General features: G+C 37.8%; 1 protein-coding gene across 1 annotated transcript in view; it reads left to right on the top strand.

Moving 5' to 3' along the window:
• LOC131428516 (T-lymphocyte activation antigen CD86-like) overlaps positions 1 to 20,933 on the top strand; it is a 243,205-nt gene that overhangs the window by 201,341 nt on the left and 20,931 nt on the right. Inside the window, exons 6-7 of the mRNA XM_058592509.1 lie at positions 3,076 to 3,203; positions 17,979 to 18,147. Coding sequence (XP_058448492.1) covers positions 3,076 to 3,203; positions 17,979 to 18,147 — 297 coding nt within the window. The remainder of the gene's footprint in view (positions 1 to 3,075; positions 3,204 to 17,978; positions 18,148 to 20,933) is intronic.

Here is a 20,933-nt window from a genome sequence, read left to right as displayed (position 1 = left end):
AAAACATACAGACCTTTGAAAAACTTTTATCTATATGCAGGGGAAAAATGGCTGAAAAATTCGAAGGATTTTCGAGTCTTATCAAAAATAGCTCTGAAAAATGAGTGTTTTTGTGATCTTTCACAATTATCTGGAAAAATAATGCGATGACATAATTTTTCTTTCAAATAAACTTTATGATGGATACAAAGATTACATTCGGACATATTTTTGGAAAACCTTTTCACGCTTTTCATAGAATTTCAAAAATTTCCACGAAATCGGTTATATTAAAGTCCGACCTTTTACAATTATTTGGAAAAATAATGTGATGATATGATATTTTTTTTTCGAATAAACCTTTTTCTGGCTGCAAGGATTACATTCAGACACATTTTTGGAAAAGTTTCCCACGCTTTTAATGGAAAATCAACGAATTTCATCAGTTCGTGCTCGCATCTCACCCGACGCAGTCGAAAATCGTTTACGGTCGAAACAACATAAACAAAGACAATACGCTAGTGAACAATAGAGTGTACGGAATGGTCAAATACGATTTAACAAAGCCTGAAACTTGGCCTTCAAGACCGAATTCAATTTGTATAGATTTCAAGCGTTGCAAAGTAAGACAAGCAGCAAATGAAATTGAAATCTTACTTAAAGAACGAATGCATCTAGACGCTAATAATGTAAGTGAGATTCAATTCAACAACGTGTCTAACTGTGTGTACATTATGTTTAAACGTGAAAGCGATGCACTTGCATTCGCTTCGGTTAACAACGAGGTGCACAGCGTTGAGTGTGACAACATTAAATACAAAATCCCTGTGCAAATGGTGGACAATGCCATAGCAGTACGCGTGCATGGCCTCCCCCCGCAGGCCACCGATCAGTACGTTCGAGAGAATATGTCGCAGTACGGTGAAATCCTTTCCATCGAAAGGGAAGTATGGCGGAATTATATCCCCGGCATCCGGAATGGAGTGCGAGTTGTGCGTATGCAACTGCGTAAGGCAATTCCATCTTACATCATTTGTGATCAAGGTGGGACACGTCCGTGTAAAACGTTGATTACCTATGAAAATCAGCTGGTTACATGCTAGTTTTGAGAACAACCTGCACACTACGGTAAACCTTGCACTGAAACTGCGAAAAAGACATCTTCAACCAAAGACAAGGTCAACCGTTCAACAACGAAAACTAGTGAGCGCAGTACTCATGTTTCACCATCAAACCAACCAGCAACTGTAACCAATATACAACAAGGCGCATCTAAAGCAACTAGCAACGAGCTCAAGACTACGAACAACAAGGAAAACGAAACGAAGACGGACACCAACAACAATACAACCGATGAGGCAATGGATGACGAGACGAGCCACGAACAAAGTGCCCCTCAACCCTCGCAGGAGGGAAATGGAAACTCTTCTCCTCCTAGAAAAAGAGTGACAGCGAGATCCACTTCAAAAAATGTATTACTTAAAAAAATCGGCTAATTCAGCCACGTAAAGCTTGTACGCAAATAGGCCTGAATAAAAAAATCTAAAAAAAAATTACGAATTTCATATAACCGATTCCGTTTTTGCCTTTCTCATATAGAAAGGTAATGCAATCACTGTGAAACTCGACTTTTGAACCGAGGGCCCGAAGGGCCGAGTGTCATATACCATTCGACTTAGTTCGTCGAGATCACAAAATGTCACAAGAGAATATGTCGATTTCCGGTTCCAGAACCATAGCTTAAAGAGTGTTTAATCATTTAGTGCGACGATGCAAAGTAAAGAAAAATTCTTATCAACTTGACATAACTGTTCACAATTTTAAAAGGTTATGTTAGTTTATACCCAAAGAAAGTTTCTTATTTTATTCAAGATTGAAAAAAAAATCTTCACGAAATCTTCTGGTGATATGTTTGAAAATATAAGTAATATGAGATACGAATTGGAAGTACTAAATGAAATACAAATTATTTCGCAACGGTGCTAATTCAATTTATGAACGGAATGATGTTAGTTTGGTAAAGTTTTCAAAGTTTTCCACAAAATAAGATTATTTTGCACTGAACTGAAGAAAATACGCTTCAGTTTGAATGTGTGTAATAATTGTGAAAGATCACAAAAAAAACTCATTTCCAGAGCTATTTTTAATAACACTCGAAAATCCTTCGATTCTTTCAGCAATTTTTCGCTGCAGATACATGAACGTTTTTCAAAGGTCTATATGTTTTTGGGCTCCGGAAAATTTTTCAAATATTCCATCGAAAATTTTCTAAAACCAGCCTTGCGCATGTTACTTGGACGATGGTCTTCATAAGAGTAAAACAAAAGAGAGAATTTCAGTAAATGATGATATGAACGCTTTATGTATTTCCAATTACTCACGAGGTATTTCACGTGATTTAGGTTGGTTGGTTTTAACAAAAGTAAAGGCAGGATTTGATAAGTTTCCTATGTTTACGCAGTGCCATGCTGAATATCAGGGTCTTTTTAGGTGTAGGAAAATTTTATTGTGAATCATCCGCAATCTATATCGTTAATTGTTCGTAACGCAAAGAGTTATAATTCATGAAAATTTTCTCTTATGGTTTTAATCGTAAACGTATTGGAAATTCTGTAGGCCAAACAGGCACATTTAATTTTCCACATTAAAAACTTTCAGGAAAAAAAAATAATGGAAAGCCTCAGCGTATCATGCTGAAGGAAGCCATGTTATTTGTGGAATTTATATTTGAACGGTCAAGCAATTATAAAATGTTTACAATGTCAACTGATACAATTAACTAAACCTAATGATATCAAACGTCTACGCTCCACTGATTTACCTAGAAGTATAGTTCAGGAAACCGATGGCCACTCGTTACAAATTGCATTGCCCCCCTAGGGTAGATCGTTTGCAGATGGTTGTCCCGATCGGCCATGTTCGAATACTATCCGCCCCCAACTCGATGAGACTGTCCTTACAAGGATACAAAATAGTGCCTCCGAGGACCTTTCGTAACTAACTGATTGTATGTCATTGTGGGACCACCATTTCGCTTCACCTGTACCGGAAAGGTAGAGCAGTTTGTAATTTGTCGCTTTGCTGTCTTTTTTGCAGAACCCATCACGACGATAGTCGGCGGACCAGACCTGTACATCGATACCGGTTCCACAGTGAACCTGACCTGCATCGTACGACATTTGCCCGAACCGCCACCGGTCATACTGTGGACGCACAACAGTGAGGTAAGTTGAATGGCGAACCGACCGACATTTATCATGCACTTGACCGAGCACAGCTCGGTAGATTGATTGATTTGCATAAAAGTTCCGGACGAGGTACAGCACTCTGGCAGTTTGCCCGTAGGCGCACTGACCTGATAATTGATTGAATCGGCTGTTCCGTTAATTGCTCAAAATAACGATGCGTGTGACTGAAAGGGACATGGGATCGGATCGACGCTGATAATACTGTTGTAAGACTGGCTCATGTGGTAATGTTAGGAGCTTTCCGAAGCTTCGGTTAACACTTGAAATGAGTTGGATATGGCCTCTCTGCCGTTCGTCGTCGTGTTCGTTCTCAAAGAGGTTGTTTGTTCGAATTACGACGCTGTTGAAACAATGGATGTTTAAAGCATTGAAATTCTCTCTCTGTCATTTACAAAGCATAAATAATCACTATGCTTGTCTTGAAAGAGTTTCCCGAAATTCTCAGAAATGGAATTCACAAAACACCCAAAACCATCAGAATAAGCTAACCGCTTACCGGTTTCTCATATCAATTTGTTATCTTAGTTAGCAGGGTGGATGGCAGGATGTAATTAACTCGACTGGATAGCTCATTTCCAACTCGTTGATTTTTCCCCTTCAGTCCTGGCTCAGATAACGGGGCACTGATTTGACAAGCAAGATGGTGTTTGTTCTTACCCTGGATAACAATTGGTTTCCAGGCGTGAGGAGAACGAAATTGAGATCTGTATTCTGGTCATGGCACGAATAACAAATTATCCGAGTTGATTTGCTTGCAAGTGCGAAACAATGACAACTACAAATCACTGCAACCAATTCTATTGTTTGATGAGAGAATTTACTATACTTTAGCTTTGGAAGTACAATACGGTGTATTGTTTGTTGAAGAATTTTAATTGACGTACTGATAAGAAAAAAAGAGCTATTTGATGAATAGCAAAAACAAAACGAGAGCAGTGTGCATATTTATTTCAAACCAATATTATTTATTATCCACAACCGTGTTCATTGACAAATATCTTCAATTAGTACTACACTAAGGCTTTTCAACAAGTTAATGAAGCGCAAATTACTCAAAGATTACCTTGACTATCAACAATAATTAGCCTGCCTCAAGTACCATTACTGATATTATTTTCTCTGGATAAACAAGAGTCAATTAGCGCTTGTGTACTGAAAAGTGGAATCGAATAACTAGCAGCTGGATGAAATCCTATGAAGCAAACGGATGCCTTTCATCCAAGCAGCTAGTGGAGCTTCAAAATTTCGACACTGGCGGCACTATTTAGATTATTTTTTACCGACGGCGGTGAATCGGTGTAACGCCGTTAGCATGAGCGATCAGCGGCGATTATTATTTCTTACTACTATAATTTTCGAAAAAAAAACGTTTCGGCCTTTGATGTAAACCTTTTCCAAGGAAAACAACATCTGTCAAATTGTCTATCTTCTTTGCTCTATCGATATTTACAATAGAATGGTCAAAACTAGACCATTCTGTTTCAAAAGACCTTGCAGCCTATTTTCTACCTACAGAACCATTGCACAGTGGTCCGAAACGGGAAATTGGCGTGACAAAAATATTTTCACTATTAAATATTAGTTTTTTGTAGTTGATGTCTTCACAAAAGTTGATTGTAATCAAATGGCGCTTCTTTTGATGAAAAACCACTTCTCTAGCCTTTCACTTGATCGAGTTACATCAATTTTCCCGAGTAAAAGTAGGGTGGCTCCTGAAAAATCACTTTTTTGTTCTAACTTTTTTTGAGAACTGTTCTACGGGAAAGTGGTCTTCAGAAGAGTTGTTGAACTAATCATTGCACATAATTTAGCTTAACAAAGCTATTTTATATGAGCTACCAGTAAAAAGTTATGATTGTTTTTCCATAGAAAACTAGTCAAGCTTTAAATATCAATATTCATTAGATGCCAGATCGATAAAAAAGTATCCTATGCGGTTCTTGAAAGGTCATAAAATAAGTAAAAATTTAAAAGAAGGGTGGAAGGGTGTTATTTTTTAGCTTTTTGCCTTTCTCTATAGAAAGGTATTAGAATTGCTGGAAAAACCGACTTTCGAACGGAGCCTCGGAGACCCATAGTGTTATATACCATTCGACTCAGTTCGACGAGATCGGAAAATGTCTGTATGTATGTGTGTGTGTGTGTATGTGTGTGTGCACTTTTAGAAGATATTTGAACGCGCTCAATTTTCTCAGAGATGGCTGAACCGATTTTAACAAACTTGGGCTCGTTTGAAAGCTACTGTCGGGCCATTAATCAAGTTCGAAGATGAAATGGTTGTGACTTTTGGTTCCAGATATATGATGGTATAAGTGACGTAACCGACAAAACACATTGATTTTTACCGTTCTTATATATATGGGTGCCAAAATTTTAGGATCACCTTTATTTTCGTTAAGTTCTAGTGCTCAAAAGTTTAAGCATCTCGAAAAAAGCCTTCATGCAAAATTTGACCTAAATCGGACATGCGTAAGGGGTGCTGCCCGGTGGTAAAGGTTTGACAATTTTCGACCTTGAAAAAGCACCATAGGGGGGAGTACATGAAATTTCCAAAATCGAATTTTTTTTTGATGCCGAAACTCTTAAAACTGCATGAAACATCGAAATTAAGTGTCATCTCAAAAAAAAAATTTTTTTGAAAAAATCAACTTTCTGGGACTTAGAAAAATTTTCATATTTTTTCTAAGTCCCAAAAAGCCGACTCTTTCAAAAAAAAAATTTTTCGAGATGACACTAAATCTCGACGTTTCATGCAATTCTAAGCCTTTTGGCATCAAAATTTTTTTTTCGATTTCGAAAATTTCATGTACTCCCCCATATGGTGATTTTTCAAGATATATGAAAATTCCACTAAGTGGACTAAGAAGGCTTTTTCTTAGATTAGCATCACTAATTACAAATAGGCAACGCAAATGTCAAGCACTGGTTTGGAAAAATGATGCTGTCTGTGTGACATAAACACTGAAGCATGCTTTTGTGAACTACTCGAATCAATCTGAATCAATTCGTGTCAAAATTAGTATCCAAAATTATTTAATAAAAGTATGAAACATATTTTCATGAGACTGTTATGAAAAAAGAGAAAGGCATTATCACACCACTAGGTGGATTAAGAAGGGTTTTTAAATTAGTTTTAAAAATTCCTTCACAAAACTTTTTCCCAACTAAGTTGCACTTATCCGATTTTCGCTTTCAGCGCTTCATATGTAAATCATTTTCGTTCCAGATATATTCATTACATCATATCCAGTAATAAAATGTTTGCATTAAAAAAGCCATGAAAAAATCTCCATGGAAGGTAATAATTTAAGCTTCCCTTCCCATCAAGAAAATGATGGAAAGCCAAGGAAAGGCACAACTCTCTAAATAACAAGGAGAACGTGCCACTTGAGCCAATTAGTCATGATTCTTGATTCCTGATTATTTGCAAAAAAAAAAATCGACGTCCTTGCGAGCGGCCCACCGGTAGTTAGTCGGAGCATACATCGTCGGACGAAACATGCGTGTTGATATGTTTTGAAGCTCTTCCTTCATTCTGTTTATAATTTCTTCCTCAGTTTTCACGAAAAAATTGTTGGAGTAAGGAGTGTATCGAAAAGTAGTTAGAAACATTGATTATTGAAAAAAAGCGAAAAAAACATATTTTGACATCAGTTTTCGATATATTGTAGAAAAATTACACTTTTTATGCATTTCACTGATTATATTTAAGAAAATCCTAGTTTCTGTGAAACGCTCGAACTCTGGACTTGACATTCTTCATTAAATTCTGCACAGTTACTTTTGTGACTTTCGTGGTGGCAGCTGTCCAGTTTTTTTTAACTCCTGCATGTTTTGGGACACTGTACCTTCCTTCCGAAAGTGCCGCTTGACAATTGCCCAATACCTTTCAATTGGCCGAAGATTCGGGCAGCTCGGTGGTTTTTTTTTTTTTGACAACCACTGTAGAACGGAGTTGGCGTAGTGGGCTGAAGCCAAATCCGACCAGAAAAGAGGAGGAGCCTTATGCTTTCTGTACAGTGTCAGCATTCTCTTCTTCAAACATTCTACCTCGTACACCTTGGCGTTAATTGTGCCGTTAATTCGTGAAGAAAATCGACGACCGCAAACCATAGGTACAAACTGCTTGCCAGACCAACAACTTCTGCCCAAACTTTTCCATCACCACCGTGGTGTCAGCGTCGTCCAGGTCCTGGTACACCGATTTCGTATAATATTGCGGTCCGGGCAGCACTCGAGAGTCGTCCTTGGCGTAGGTTTCGTCGTCGATCAGGATGCATCTGTCTATATTCTGTAGAATCCGGTTATACAGTTTCCGCGCTCTTGTTTTGGCCTGAACTTGCTGTACCAGGGACTTTTTCAGCACCTTCTGTTTCTAGTACGTTTTCAGGGAGTTCCGAACTTTGATCCGTTGAATCATCCCGATGCTGGTGTTGAACTGCTTGGCCAAATCCCGCGTCGACACCGATGGGTTTTTCCTGAGGTACTCAACCATTTTTAAGTCCCGGCCGGGCTGGCTGGGACCCGTTTTCTTACCGGATTGAGGCAAATCCTTCATGGAAAGGGTTTTACCGAACTTCTCGATAATATTTTTGACACTGGTGTGGTGCACTTTCACCCGTTTTGTAATTTCGTTGTACGTGACACCACATTCTGAGCACCAAGTGTGCAGAATTCACTTTCGCGTTTCTGGATCAATTCGACTCATCATTGAAACGATAAACCGTACCGAAACACGCTGCAAAAAATTAAGCCATTTCAGAGTAATAACTGTTCGAATGTTGCTAACTACTTATCGATACACTTCTTAGGTGATTAACTGAAGCTCAGTTGACCCCATTGGTTTCCAATTACCTGTTCCAGAATTTCCAACAGCAGTAACTCAAAGAGTTAGAAGTGGAATCGATCGATTTCTCATAAATATCGTATGAACTGAAAATCTGTGAAATTGATCGCTTTGTTTTCGATACTCAAAGTTGAAGTTAATTTTCATTCAGTTTCTCTGTGGCTCAATATATAAATTTCAGTTCAAGAGTACAATACATATTGTAACAATTTTTTGGTATGAATCGTTCGCGCCGAATATCGGTAACCGTAACACGGGAAGAACACAATCTTAGGTTGATGTTAGAGTGAGCGCGGAACGCGAACCGAAGCGAAGCGATTTAATGTGATGTACTGTTTTCGCATCGCATTCACTCTGACACGTTTGCTTTGATCAAATGCATCTAGCTTACACGCGCGCCTCGACGCTTCGCGTGACGCTTTCACTCTGACAGCAACCTTAGACCGAGCATATGTTGAAGTAACTTGTGAATTTTGTGCGGAGCAAAATAAAACGCGTTTGGTTAGAATTCAACATAACTCCATCTTCCTTTTTTATTCTCTCTCTCTCTCTCTCTCTCTCTCTCTCTCTCTCTCTATCCTCAATTCCACTTACTGAGTTTACTGACGGCTTATCTAGATAACTCCAGACTAGGTTTAAAAACGCTACACGATCATGGGCTCCGCAACAATATTCTATTGTAAAGCTCATAGTAATATACATATTTTTGTTAAATACTTTAGGGCTTTATAGTTTTGTAAAAAATCCGATTCACTTTCTGTCGTCTTCCAAGAAGATATCCTTTAAACCCATCGAGTTACCATGACCGAAGCAAACTGATTGGTCTAGATCTATTATTTGTCCGTCGAGATGTTTGTAAGGCTACTAGCTATTACAATTGTTACAACTAGACATTCGATGCCGTAATCTTCGATATAACTAGCCCATTGCTAGAATGTGCTGCATATTAAACAACTGCTTCAATAATTTCGACTTTCATTTATCGCGTAACATTATCAAGAAATCATGCCTAAGGTGACTGTCAAATTAGTTTCAATTTCCATAAAATAATTTTAAGTGAAATGTATCATTTGGACGATTGTAATGTAATTGTAATTTATTGAAATATAACGTAACGTAATTTATGCATGACGCCTAAGACTATATTTGCAATGTCTTAGGAACTTCCATAAGAACGACGGTACACGAATGCGTCCGGATAACCGATAAATACCAAACAATCTTGACCAAACAGACTAGGGCTCTTCATCAAAAGTGTTTCTGTTTTGGTTTCTGATAGATGAATCAGACTAAGTCGGTCAAAAGTCTGGCGATCCGTCGTTGGAAGCGTCGTTGGAAGCGTCGTTTACTGCGAAGAGAGCATATAACCCACCGAAATCACATTTATCTAGGTTCATTCATTTTATCCGGTTTACCCAAAGCTTGACGTTGAAAATAAAGCACACGACACCAATTCTAAGATTGAGATTCGACGAAATGACTCCTTCGGCAGAGTGCCCCATTCTGTGAAATGGTTTTCGGCGAAATGACCCAGTTCAGTTGTTCACTACCATGAAAATGTTGTCCATGCTAGAGAAACTCGAACGAGCGCCATTATCTTTTCTTATTGATACTTTCTGAATGTAAAAATTATAGAAATTGCGAATATGGCAAAAATTACAAGTTGTGTTTCGCCTCGCACTGTATAGTGCCAAGATTTTGCTTCTCATTCAACAGTAAAAGTGCGCCCTGCGAATTGCGATCACAAAAACCACCCTGTGGCAGGAGTTTACCGAATGCTAGAAGCGATAATAGCACACGTAATTATCGTAAGTTAAGTCGGTAATGGTTTCGTCTCTTCCCGCGTGTCGGCATCATACACCAACCAATTTCACGTCAGTTGAACATTCAATCTAATTGCTTGATGCGGGTCAATCGGAGCTAGCCGTTGCGTAGAAAATCCGCTGGTCTCCAGAGGATGCTTTGGGTATTTGCTTTGGGTAAAAAAATTTCCTATAAATTGCACTAAGTCAACGATGGTCCATTTGCGGAATAAATCGTTAATTAGAGCTACGTAACCAAATGAAAGAACACAAGAAAAACATTGAATTACATGTTCATTAAACATCATCGCGAAATGTTCACCGACGAAAGCTTTTTCGTTTACCATTACTTTCTCGGGATTATCGCTAAGCCAAATAGCGCCAGCAACAAGCAACATTTCACGGTGTACGGCAACGGTGAGTGTTCATGTTGTCTTTCACGGTTCAATTAGCAGCTTTCGGGGTTATGGAAAATCTTTCGCATCAGCAAACAAATCCGATGCAAAACTTAGCAACATTTCGGTGGTAAAGTTTGAAACCATTGCCGGGCCGCTACCGTCGCATTACAAAACCCTCGCCGAATATAAGACAATCCGGTTGAGCCGGAAAAAAAACTTTGCGATAGAATAAAACTTTCAACGTGAGCGTTATGACGGATATTAACAGAGCAGAGTCCCTTTTGTTTGGTTGTGTGCCAAAAATACCGCAAGCTTTTCGCGATTCAACGAAAAATGTACAAAGTTTTCTTACCCTCGTCTTTGCGTTTCAAAGCGAGCAAACCCGGTTTAATCCACCCAACGGAGCATTTGCTGCTTTTCCATGTTTGGGCGGTGTACCGTTCAGTGTAAATAGTTTGCACAAGACAAAGATTTTCCTCTGAATGTATATTATTTAATGAATTATGGTTCATTTTCACATTTCTAAGAATAAGTTTGGACGTTCAGTCGCAACTGGTGACTTTTCAGTCCTATTGTCTACACTCTCCGGTTGTTATCTTTAGGACATCACTTACTTCCGTAATTATGAGGTTGTAACATACACAGATTTATTTATTTATTTATTTATTTATTTGGAACAGGGAAAAGCCCGATGGAGATGAAATTTGGCAATCTCTCTCTCCAGCAGGCATAAAACCTCCTCATCATTTGTATCAACAGATTACAATGATCCAACAGATATATTTAGGCCTAACACTACAATTAAAACTAACAGTTAAAACTAAATTTATAACACTATAACTAGTTGATGACACCAAGCATTACAATAGTACCAATATTGTAGGTACTTAGAAGGTGAGAGAGAGGAAAAAATTTATTAGGTAAATTGAAAACAAGGGTTGGTGGAGGGGGTGCTAAACAAGCGAAAACGAACGACGGGGTTGGAATCAGCATGTAGATCTAATTAGTTATCAAAAAGATGGTGGAAGACGAAAAAACGACGAGGTTAGAATCGGCATGTAGATCTAATTAGTGATAAAAATCGATGGTGGAAGACAGAAAAAAGAGGAAGTAACGACCAGGTTAATTTAGGCGAGCGAATCTAGTTAGTTTCAAATGAAGATGATGGAGAGACGGAATGGGGGTTGAATGAAAATAAGATATTAACGGTTCCAGACAAATCCTAATCTGACAGGTGATTATGAAACAATCGTTTAATCATGTTTCGAGATAAATGAAAGTCGAAGACATTGGAACAGTTGTTGAATGTTCGGCACATACTGGAGAACGGCTCATTATAACTATAATTTGTTCTTGCAACAGGTAATATCAAAAAGGGGTGGGAACGAAGATTGCGTCGATGAATGTCGAGATTAATCAATTGAAGGAGTTCGGGACAATCGATACATGATTGAAGCAAATCAGCAACGAAAGTTACCTTGGAGACATTCCGACGAACGAATAACCGATCAAGATCAATAAGCTTACAGCGATCTATGTAACTAGGAAGATTAGTAGGATCTCTCCATGGTAGGTTACGCAGGGCAAATCTAATAAATTTATGTTGAATAGCTTCGATCCGATCTATGTCGATTTGATAATGGGGTGACCAGACAACAGCTGAATATTCAAGCGTCGAGCGGACTAGAGCACAATATAATGCTTTAAGACAATGTACATTGACAAAGCTCTTAGTAATGCGAAAGACGAAACCTAAAAGCTTAGAGGCCTTAGAGATCACATAATCGATATGACTTTTGAGATTCAACTTGGTAACAAGAATGATACCTAAATCTTTAACGGTAGACTCTCGTTTCAGTACAATCTGCGAAATGTTATTGTCGTAGCTAAATAGCGAGTGTTTGCGAGTAAACGACGTAACGGAACATTTCGAGGCATTTAGGACCATTCTATTGTCGTTACACCAGTTCACGAATGATTCAAGCTGTGACTGTAAAAATATAGTGTCGTCGGGCGATCTTACTAGATGATAAAGCTTAAAATCATCTGCGAAAGATAGTTTATGGCATTTCAATAGAAAGTTGAGATCATTGAGGTAGAGCAAGAATAAAAATGGTCCCAAGTGACTGCCTTGAGGGACTCCAGAACCTACACAGGAGAAATCCGTATATATAGCGTCAACTTGAAGGCGTGCTTGTAGGGATCGAATTATAAAAGATGTATAAGACAATAAGTTCGTTGTAGTTGATCGTTTTGGCATAAAACCGTGTTGTGTTTCCGAGATGTAGTTATTGCAGTTATGCTTGATGAAGTCCAGAACTATATTCTCAAGTAACTAAGACACTGCGCATAGTGCGGCTATCCCACGATAATTAGATACATCAGCTTTATTTCCCTTCTTAAAAACCGGAAAAATATATGATGTTTTCCAAATATCCGGAAAAATTCCTGAATTGAGTGAGATATTAAACAGCATCGATAGCGGAATCAGAAGGCTGTTCGAGCACTTTTTCAATACCAGAGAAGGAATACCATCGGGCCCAGCGTTAGAAGATAGTTTCATTTTAGAACACGCTTTATCAATCATAGCTGTCCTTATGATTGGATGGGTGCCAATCGGGGAACGGCGAGGAACATTAATGATAGCTTTGGAGATCTGATCATTCGATAAGGTTTCATCAGAGAATACATTGCTGAAATGTGATTTAAATAGGTTACAAATGTCAGGCAACACGGATGATTCAACGTCACCAAGAAACATCTGGTTGGGTAGTCCTGATTCCTTCCTCTGTTCGTTCACGTAGTTCCAGAAGCTTTTGGGGTTGATTTTTAAATTATTTTGTACACGAAGGAGGTGGGAATGAAATAACATTTTGTTCAGTCGCTTATAACGATTGTTGAGGAACATATAATACGATCTCAAATGGAGCGAAGGATGCTTCGATAGTTTTCTTAGAGCAGAACGTTTAGTACGCTTATAATGTTTTAGGGTCAGATTGGACCATGGGGGATGGACAGATAAAAATATTTTGTGATTTTACATTTATTTTCATGCACATGTTTGGAGCAGGCAATTGAATGGAAATTTACATTACGAATACATAAACGAAGCGGTTTGTAAATATACAGTCTTGTTCAATGAAAAACTAAATGAATTTTAATGTAATTTTACATCAATTATGGTTTTAAATCAGATTTTCGTTTCAACTGATGTCTATTTCATAGTACTATCGGTTTACATGTCGTGTAAGTTTCATTTTTTTTTTCTGTGTATGACTGATTCTTCAAAAACCAGTTATAATTAAAAATGCGGTGAGCGAAACTCCAGTGCTCCATGATGGAAAACTACTAGACAAAACTAGTCCTTCATTCTTCTACTTTCCGATACCATATTTGGTTTCTCCCTCCCTTGTTTGATATCAGTGTAACCGGAGAACAAAATGTGTCAGGTTCCTTTGCGCAGCCCTGTACTTCGATTAATATGGCGAATTGCTACGAATAATCAATGAACTGAATTAATTTTTTTTCGTCGTGAATATTACTTACTATACTATGCGCAACATTTTTTCCAATAATGAAGTTTTATACCGAATTTCTTGAGATTATTTAAACGGTCATAAAAACTTGTTCATCAATACATCAATACAATGTTTCTGGTAATGATTCCAATATTTTGGAGCAGAAAAATGTACATGTCATTGTTTTAATTTTTGAGTTATATACAAACATGTGAAAAAAATGAAAAATTCATATATATTTATGAATTTATCAATTTAATTTTTAAATTTTTTAAATTTTTTTTTTTTTGATAGTGCAAGAATTTTAGTTGGACAAAAATTGTATCCGGTATTACTAGCAATCAAATGATGTGTAAAAATGTATAGCTCATTGCTTTGAATTACGAGATATTTACCATCATTTTGACCTCACCTTTTCTGAGGTCGTCTATCAACAGTTTTCATTATAACTTTGGGTTATATTTTTCATTTGTATCAGAGCATTTTATTTCTGGAAGTAGTACCTTTCCAATGGTGATGGAAATTCGAAAATCGGTTGACTAATAACAAAGTTATGACTCGGTAAAGTTTCAGTTCTCAATATTCTATTCGTGATGCTGGTGTCACATAAATGCACATAGGGCATATTTTTAGCTTGAAAAAACACTTGGAACGGGTAAAATGTTTTATTGGTTATTCCTAAACGATCATCAATAATGATATACTTAAAACAATCTACAAACATCACAAAATTCGAGAGTGTAAAGTTTATTGGAATTGGTTAAGTAACAGATGAGCTATGTCAGCTTTAAGTTACCCGTCCAACTTTCTTTTTAGGTTTGGTGCTCTGTGTAGCTTTTTTAGGCTTGGTATTGGGATCAGTGTTGGTGATTGCCGAAAATTTGACAGAAGCTGCTCGATATTTATCAATATTGTATACAACATTTTCAATCCGGTAGAAGATGCTACAAGAACTCGAGTCTCTCAATGCATGAACCGCGAGAGAATGTTTCTACATTTCTTCGCTCCACTTCATACTCTGAGTATTTCATGGCCCTAAAAAAAATTACAGTCTGATAATGATTGGTGCTGTGTGGAACTTACCAAGAGAAAATTGCAAGTTGACATTTATCGCATAAAATCGTATCGATGATTCGACTTGATGATTCTCATACTAGGTTGCCATATTTCAAAACCCTTGTGTGGAGCATTCACATACATTTTCATAGACACAACTTATACAAAGGTTATATGCACATAGTTAGAATAAGCGGCAATAGTAAAATGATTCTATCGCAATTATTCACTGCCCATACATAATCGGATCGCAAAACGAGAATAAGCGACCGTTTGTTGCTTCAGAGAGAATCCCCACAACAGCGAGCTACACTTTGATTCTCAGACAGGTCATCGAGAGAAATTCGCTCTCTCACTGGTGTCTATTCTATGTTAAATGAACCATACCGGTTTTTTGTTGCTGCGATGATATCCGTCCCTCTTTGATGGCACTGATTCAATCGTGCGAAGAGTTGCTAGAGAGCGTTCTTTGATACGATAGAAGCCATCCTTGATTAGGAGTGTTAATGAGGGTTTTGATTGATACGAAAAACTACTGAAGCTAATATAGAAAGGCTTTACAATCACTGTGAAAATCGACTTTTCAACCGAGGCCCTTAGTTCGATTCAGCTCGATGAACTGATCAAATGTCTGTGTGTGTATGTATGTATGTATATATGTGTGTATGTGACAAATAATGTCACTCGATTTTCTTGGAGATGGCTGAACTGATTTTCTCAAACTCAGATGCAAATAAAAGGTCTAATGGTCCCATAGCTCGCTTTTGAATTTTATTTCTATACGACTTCCGGTTCCGGAATTATAAGGCAATATGTGCAAATCCATGAGAAAATGCGCATTTAGTTTTCTCGGAAATTCCTGAACCGCTTTTTACAAACAAGGATGTAAATTAACGGTCCAAAATTCCTAAAAAAGTCCCCGAAAAGTTGATCCAGATTCGACTTTTTATTGTGGTGTTACAGCGCGTAAGTGAAAAATTTTCAATTTCATGAGTATTATGAATGAGGTTATGGCTACACGACGTGCAAATTTTAGCAAAATTAACTAGTAAATTCATATAGTTTCCAGACTTTGTTAGTTAGTTGATATATAAATCTACTTTGGGACTACTAGTCCTCGGTTTCCGCTTCCGAACGCACCGATAATAGTGCAGAAAAGCTTCAAAACCGGAACTCACTTCGATTTCTCAGCAACGGTTAAACCGATTTTTACAAATAATGATTGAAATTAGAGCTCTCATTGTTTAAAAACATACTGCACAATTTTAACCAGACCTGACCTCCGTTTCCGAAATTATAGGAAAACTTTCAAACTGTCATACAAAATGATGCAAACCCGGTACGCATCGGTACGCGCTGGAACGGAAGAAGAAAACACCACCGCCTAGCGCACAGAGTGATTTGTTTAATTTTGTATCGTCTGCAGGGTTATATCTGTTATCTGTGGCATTACATTCTTTTTGTGGAATTTGGCCTTCCTGTTTCAACAGACTTTGCAGCTGATTCTTAGTGTACAGAATCATTGCATGGCTAGTACTGTGGATCCTACTGACACTAAGAATCCTTCCAGGTCGAGGAACAAACATACGTCAACTAGCTTGTAAGACCAGCGTGCAGGGTCGCCACATTTAAATCTATATTAACTGGACATAACTGTTAACAAATTGAAAACGTGATGGTAGTTTATACCAAAGAAAGTTTCTGATATTATTTAAGTTTGAAAAAAAAATCTAAACAGAATCTTCTAGTGATGCTTTTTCAAGATATAAGTAATATGAGAAAGGCATCACTACACCATTAGGTGGATTAAAAAAGGTTCTTGCCTTTCTCATATAAAAAATGTTAAGTTACGAACAGACAAAAAGCAATAGATACTGCAGTAGTAGTCAACCACAGAAGAATTAAATCTATAAATCTACTTATTGTTTTTTGACCTAATAAAATCATTAAATAGAGAGAGGAAAAAGAATATGAAAAGAAATATCCTTCCCTAAAAAATTAAATCAAAATGACTTCGTTACCATTCCCATAACAGAAAAGCAAACTGGTACCATCTCACCGTAAATTTGGCATATTTTTGTTTGCACAGGGTTCATCCCATTCTAGGGGGGTACCGACGATCCAGAGCTACCTTTTCCGTGTGCTTTTGTTTTAATGTGTACTCAAGCGCGGCAGATAAAATTAATACAAAAGGCCAGCTGTGGGCACTTCGGCGTTTATTGTTTGTTTAACAAGGCCTTCAAATCCGAGTAAAAGTTTCAGCTAAAAGCTGTTTCCCAATGAAAAGTGGATGTTTCGAAAGACCACTTAGGCAGGATTGTAAAGTTCGAAGTTTTCCTGGGTTTGATGCGTGTTCGCGTAGCGTGAAGCCGTCATGAATGCTGTTATAATGTTCGTAGTTTGCAGCACAGCAACGAACACGTTTCGGACTAGCCAGTGTCATCTTGTGTGAAAAGTTGGTTACGGAAACCAATTTAAGCATAATGCTCAAAACAAATTAAACCCAAACACGGTGTAGTAATAACATAATTTTATCAAGCGGTTCACCGTACATTCCTTGGACTAAGGGTGCACGGATTCAAAGACTATATATTTACAGGGGCGTGTGTTATAATCGAAAAATTACCCTGGTAAACTGGTTAGCACAAAAAAATCCTTCCCGGTAAGTTAAAGTAAGCTTAAACATCAACCAACTCAGGCGGTACGCGAACTGAATCACAAGAAAAAAAACCGCCTCCACAATCTCAGATCTCAGAAACCAAAGCACAAACACAGGCGGCTTTTCTCTGATCCATTTGCCACAAAGTCGACGAGGCGAACGATATTTGCCTAATCCAAATCTAATTTCGCAGCGTTAGCGAGAAATCAACCGTGGCACACGTTTTTCGTTTTTCATGTCACATCCCTCGATGCCATGGCGAAACCATCTATTCGAGCAGACAGACGGCATGAAAAACCGATATTCGATGGAAAATTGTCTTCTTAGAAGGCCTGGTCCCTCACCTTGCTCTTTCAGGAACCAACGGTTCCGGGTAAAACACTTCTTCCGGGTTGCTGTACTTTCGTACCCAAATTATTTCCGCATTTCCCAACTGATCGTGTTTGTTAACGATTTTTTTTCTCTGCTATAGGAAATCAACTACGACTCGGCACGTGGCGGCGTGTCGGTAATCACAGAGAAGGGTGACATCACGACCTCGTATCTGCTGATACAGCGAGCAAGGACCTCCGACTCGGGCAAATATACGTGCTCGCCCTCGACGGCCAATCCGATCACGGTGAATGTACACGTGCTCAATGGTAAGTAACGCGCTAGCTGATTCCGGATGTTATCGATAATGCCCGCGGGGGCTGCGGCTAATGGTTTTCTTCTGGTGACTGATGCCAATGCCGGGGCTCGTTCTTTGTTCTGAGAAATTAGATTTGTCATACCACTAGCAATACCGAATGACCTTGATAGAAGAACAAATATTTATTCTTTGTTGAAGGTGCCTTGAAAGATTTGAAAAAAAAACAAGCTTTTATGGACTCTAATTCATTCATTAGTACTTAAAGTTTTGTCAGCAACAAAATTAACCCCTCATATCAAAATTCAATGGGAGATTAAAAATGATACACGAATAAAATAGCTTGGATTAGCGTTACTGTAATCGACTCCAGAAATGCTGAGAAGTTCCCCAAAATAATCATATCAATTTCTCAGAACCGATTTTTACAGACTCAAAAAGTGTTTTTCGGTTTCCTAGCGATATCAAACTAACTAGAGATTATGAGATGAAAAAAAGTATAAAAATGGGAACGAGTCATTTCGCCGAAAGGGTAATTTTTAATACATCACATGGCATTCGGCGATATGACCGTTTCGGCGAAATGGTTTTCGGTGAAACAGCTTTCGGCGAAATGACATTCGCCGAAATGACCCTGACTCATAAAAATTGTGGAGCCATAGTACTGAAAGAAGAGCAAAGATGTGAAGAAAACATGCGGAAAAAGTGAGACGTGACAAGGGTCATTCGAGTAAGCAGAAGGTTTTTCACATCTAAACTTTAACCTTCTACCTGATGAGTCGAACATTGGCATCTCAGTGATGCGAATCATCCGAGTCTCTGATATGTAAGAAAGTAAAGCCAAAAGTCGTTTACTATCCGAACCGTTACAAGGTAAAAGTTTAGATGCGATAAGTCTTCTGCTTACTCAAATGACCCTTGTCACATCTCACTTTTCCGCACTTTACTTCCTAGCACTCACTTTCCTAGCGATATCAAACTAACTAGAGATTATGAGATGAAAAAAAGTATAAAAATGGGAACGAGTCATTTCGCCGAAAGGGTAATTTTTAATACATCACATGGCATTCGGCGATATGACCGTTTCGGCGAAATGGTTTTCGGTGAAACAGCTTTCGGCGAAATGACATTCGCCGAAATGACCCTGACTCATAAAAATTGTGGAGCCATAGTACTGAAAGAAGAGCAAAGATGTGAAGAAAACATGCGGAAAAAGTGAGACGTGACAAGGGTCATTCGAGTAAGCAGAAGGTTTTTCACATCTAAACTTTAACCTTCTACCTGATGAGTCGAACATTGGCATCTCAGTGATGCGAATCATCCGAGTCTCTGATATGTAAGAAAGTAAAGCCAAAAGTCGTTTACTATCCGAACCGTTACAAGGTAAAAGTTTAGATGCGATAAGTCTTCTGCTTACTCAAATGACCCTTGTCACATCTCACTTTTCCGCACTTTATCCTCACATTCTTGCTCTTCTTGGGTACTATGGCTCTGCAATTTCCATATTCTTCATCCTCTCACAATCTCTAGTTAGTTTGATATCGTATAAAAAACCAAAAAAAAAAAATACTGACTGACAAGAAGTCATAAAAAAGTAAAAACTCAAAAAATGGTACTGAAGTTGCTCGATAAGCTCTGAAATATGGCAACACTTATTTCATTACGTCAAGTCTAACAACAATATCAAATAGTTGAGTCTTTTACATGGTATGCGTGGTCAGAACACTTTGTAATTCGAGTATATTTGTCCGATTGTTAATGAGTTGCAAGATTCGAATTAGCGGAAAATGGATTAATTCAAAATTTGAAATTGCATATTTAGAAAATTTGGATTATCGAAGACAACACCTCTGTCAAAACGGAGAAAAATCTGTTTTTTTTTTTTTTTTTTTTTTTTTTTTTTAAATAACTATTTATTGGAATATGAGTTAAAATTAAATTATTAAGATTTAAATTGGGTGTTCAGCCACAAGTGGTGACTTTTCAGCCCTGTTATATAAATATGATTTGGTTATTACCATGAAGACATCATTTGCTTCCGCAATTCTGAGATTTTTGTGTAGGGAAAATTCTAAACCTACTTGTATTGTGTAATGGGGAAAAGGAACTTATATACTAACTTACTAACTAATACAGAGAGCGAATCGATTCAATTGAAGATTGCATCGATTTTTGTCGGAATTTGCTTATAATATTATGTGACATTACATCTAATGGTTCTATATTTGTGAGTCTGTGTAACTCATTTGTACTAAACCAGGGAGGACGCTTCAGAATCATTTTCAGAATTTTATTCTGAATCCTTTGAAGCGTTTTCTTCCTGGTGGAACAACAGCTTGACCAAATTGGTACCGCATAAAGCATGGCTGGTCTGAAAATTTGTTTATAAATTAACAATTTGTTTTTTAGACAGAGCTTAGAATTTCTGTTTATAAGAGGATATAAACATTTAATATATTTATTACACTTTGCCTGGATTCCTTCAATGTGATCCTTGAAAGTGAGTTTTTTGTCATACGTTAAACCTAAGTATTTAGCTTGATCAGACCATGTCAATTCCAAGCCATTCAATTTGAGAATGTGATTATTGTTTGGTTTAAGAAAAGAAGCTCTTGGCTTGTGAGGAAAGATAATTAATTGCGTTTTTGCTGCATTTGGTTTAATTTTCCATTTTGACAGATAATCACTGAAAATATTTAAACTTCTTTGTAGGCGACTGCAGATCACTCTTAGATTTCTACCTGTGGCTAACAGACTTGTGTCGTCACAGAGTAACGATTTCTGACAACCAACGGGTAG

This window comes from Malaya genurostris, chromosome 2 (assembly GCF_030247185.1).
Source record: "Malaya genurostris strain Urasoe2022 chromosome 2, Malgen_1.1, whole genome shotgun sequence".
Classification (NCBI taxonomy): domain Eukaryota; kingdom Metazoa; phylum Arthropoda; class Insecta; order Diptera; family Culicidae; genus Malaya; species Malaya genurostris.
The sequence above is the reverse complement of the archived record's forward strand: the minus strand, read 5'-3'. Positions and strand labels throughout refer to the sequence as shown.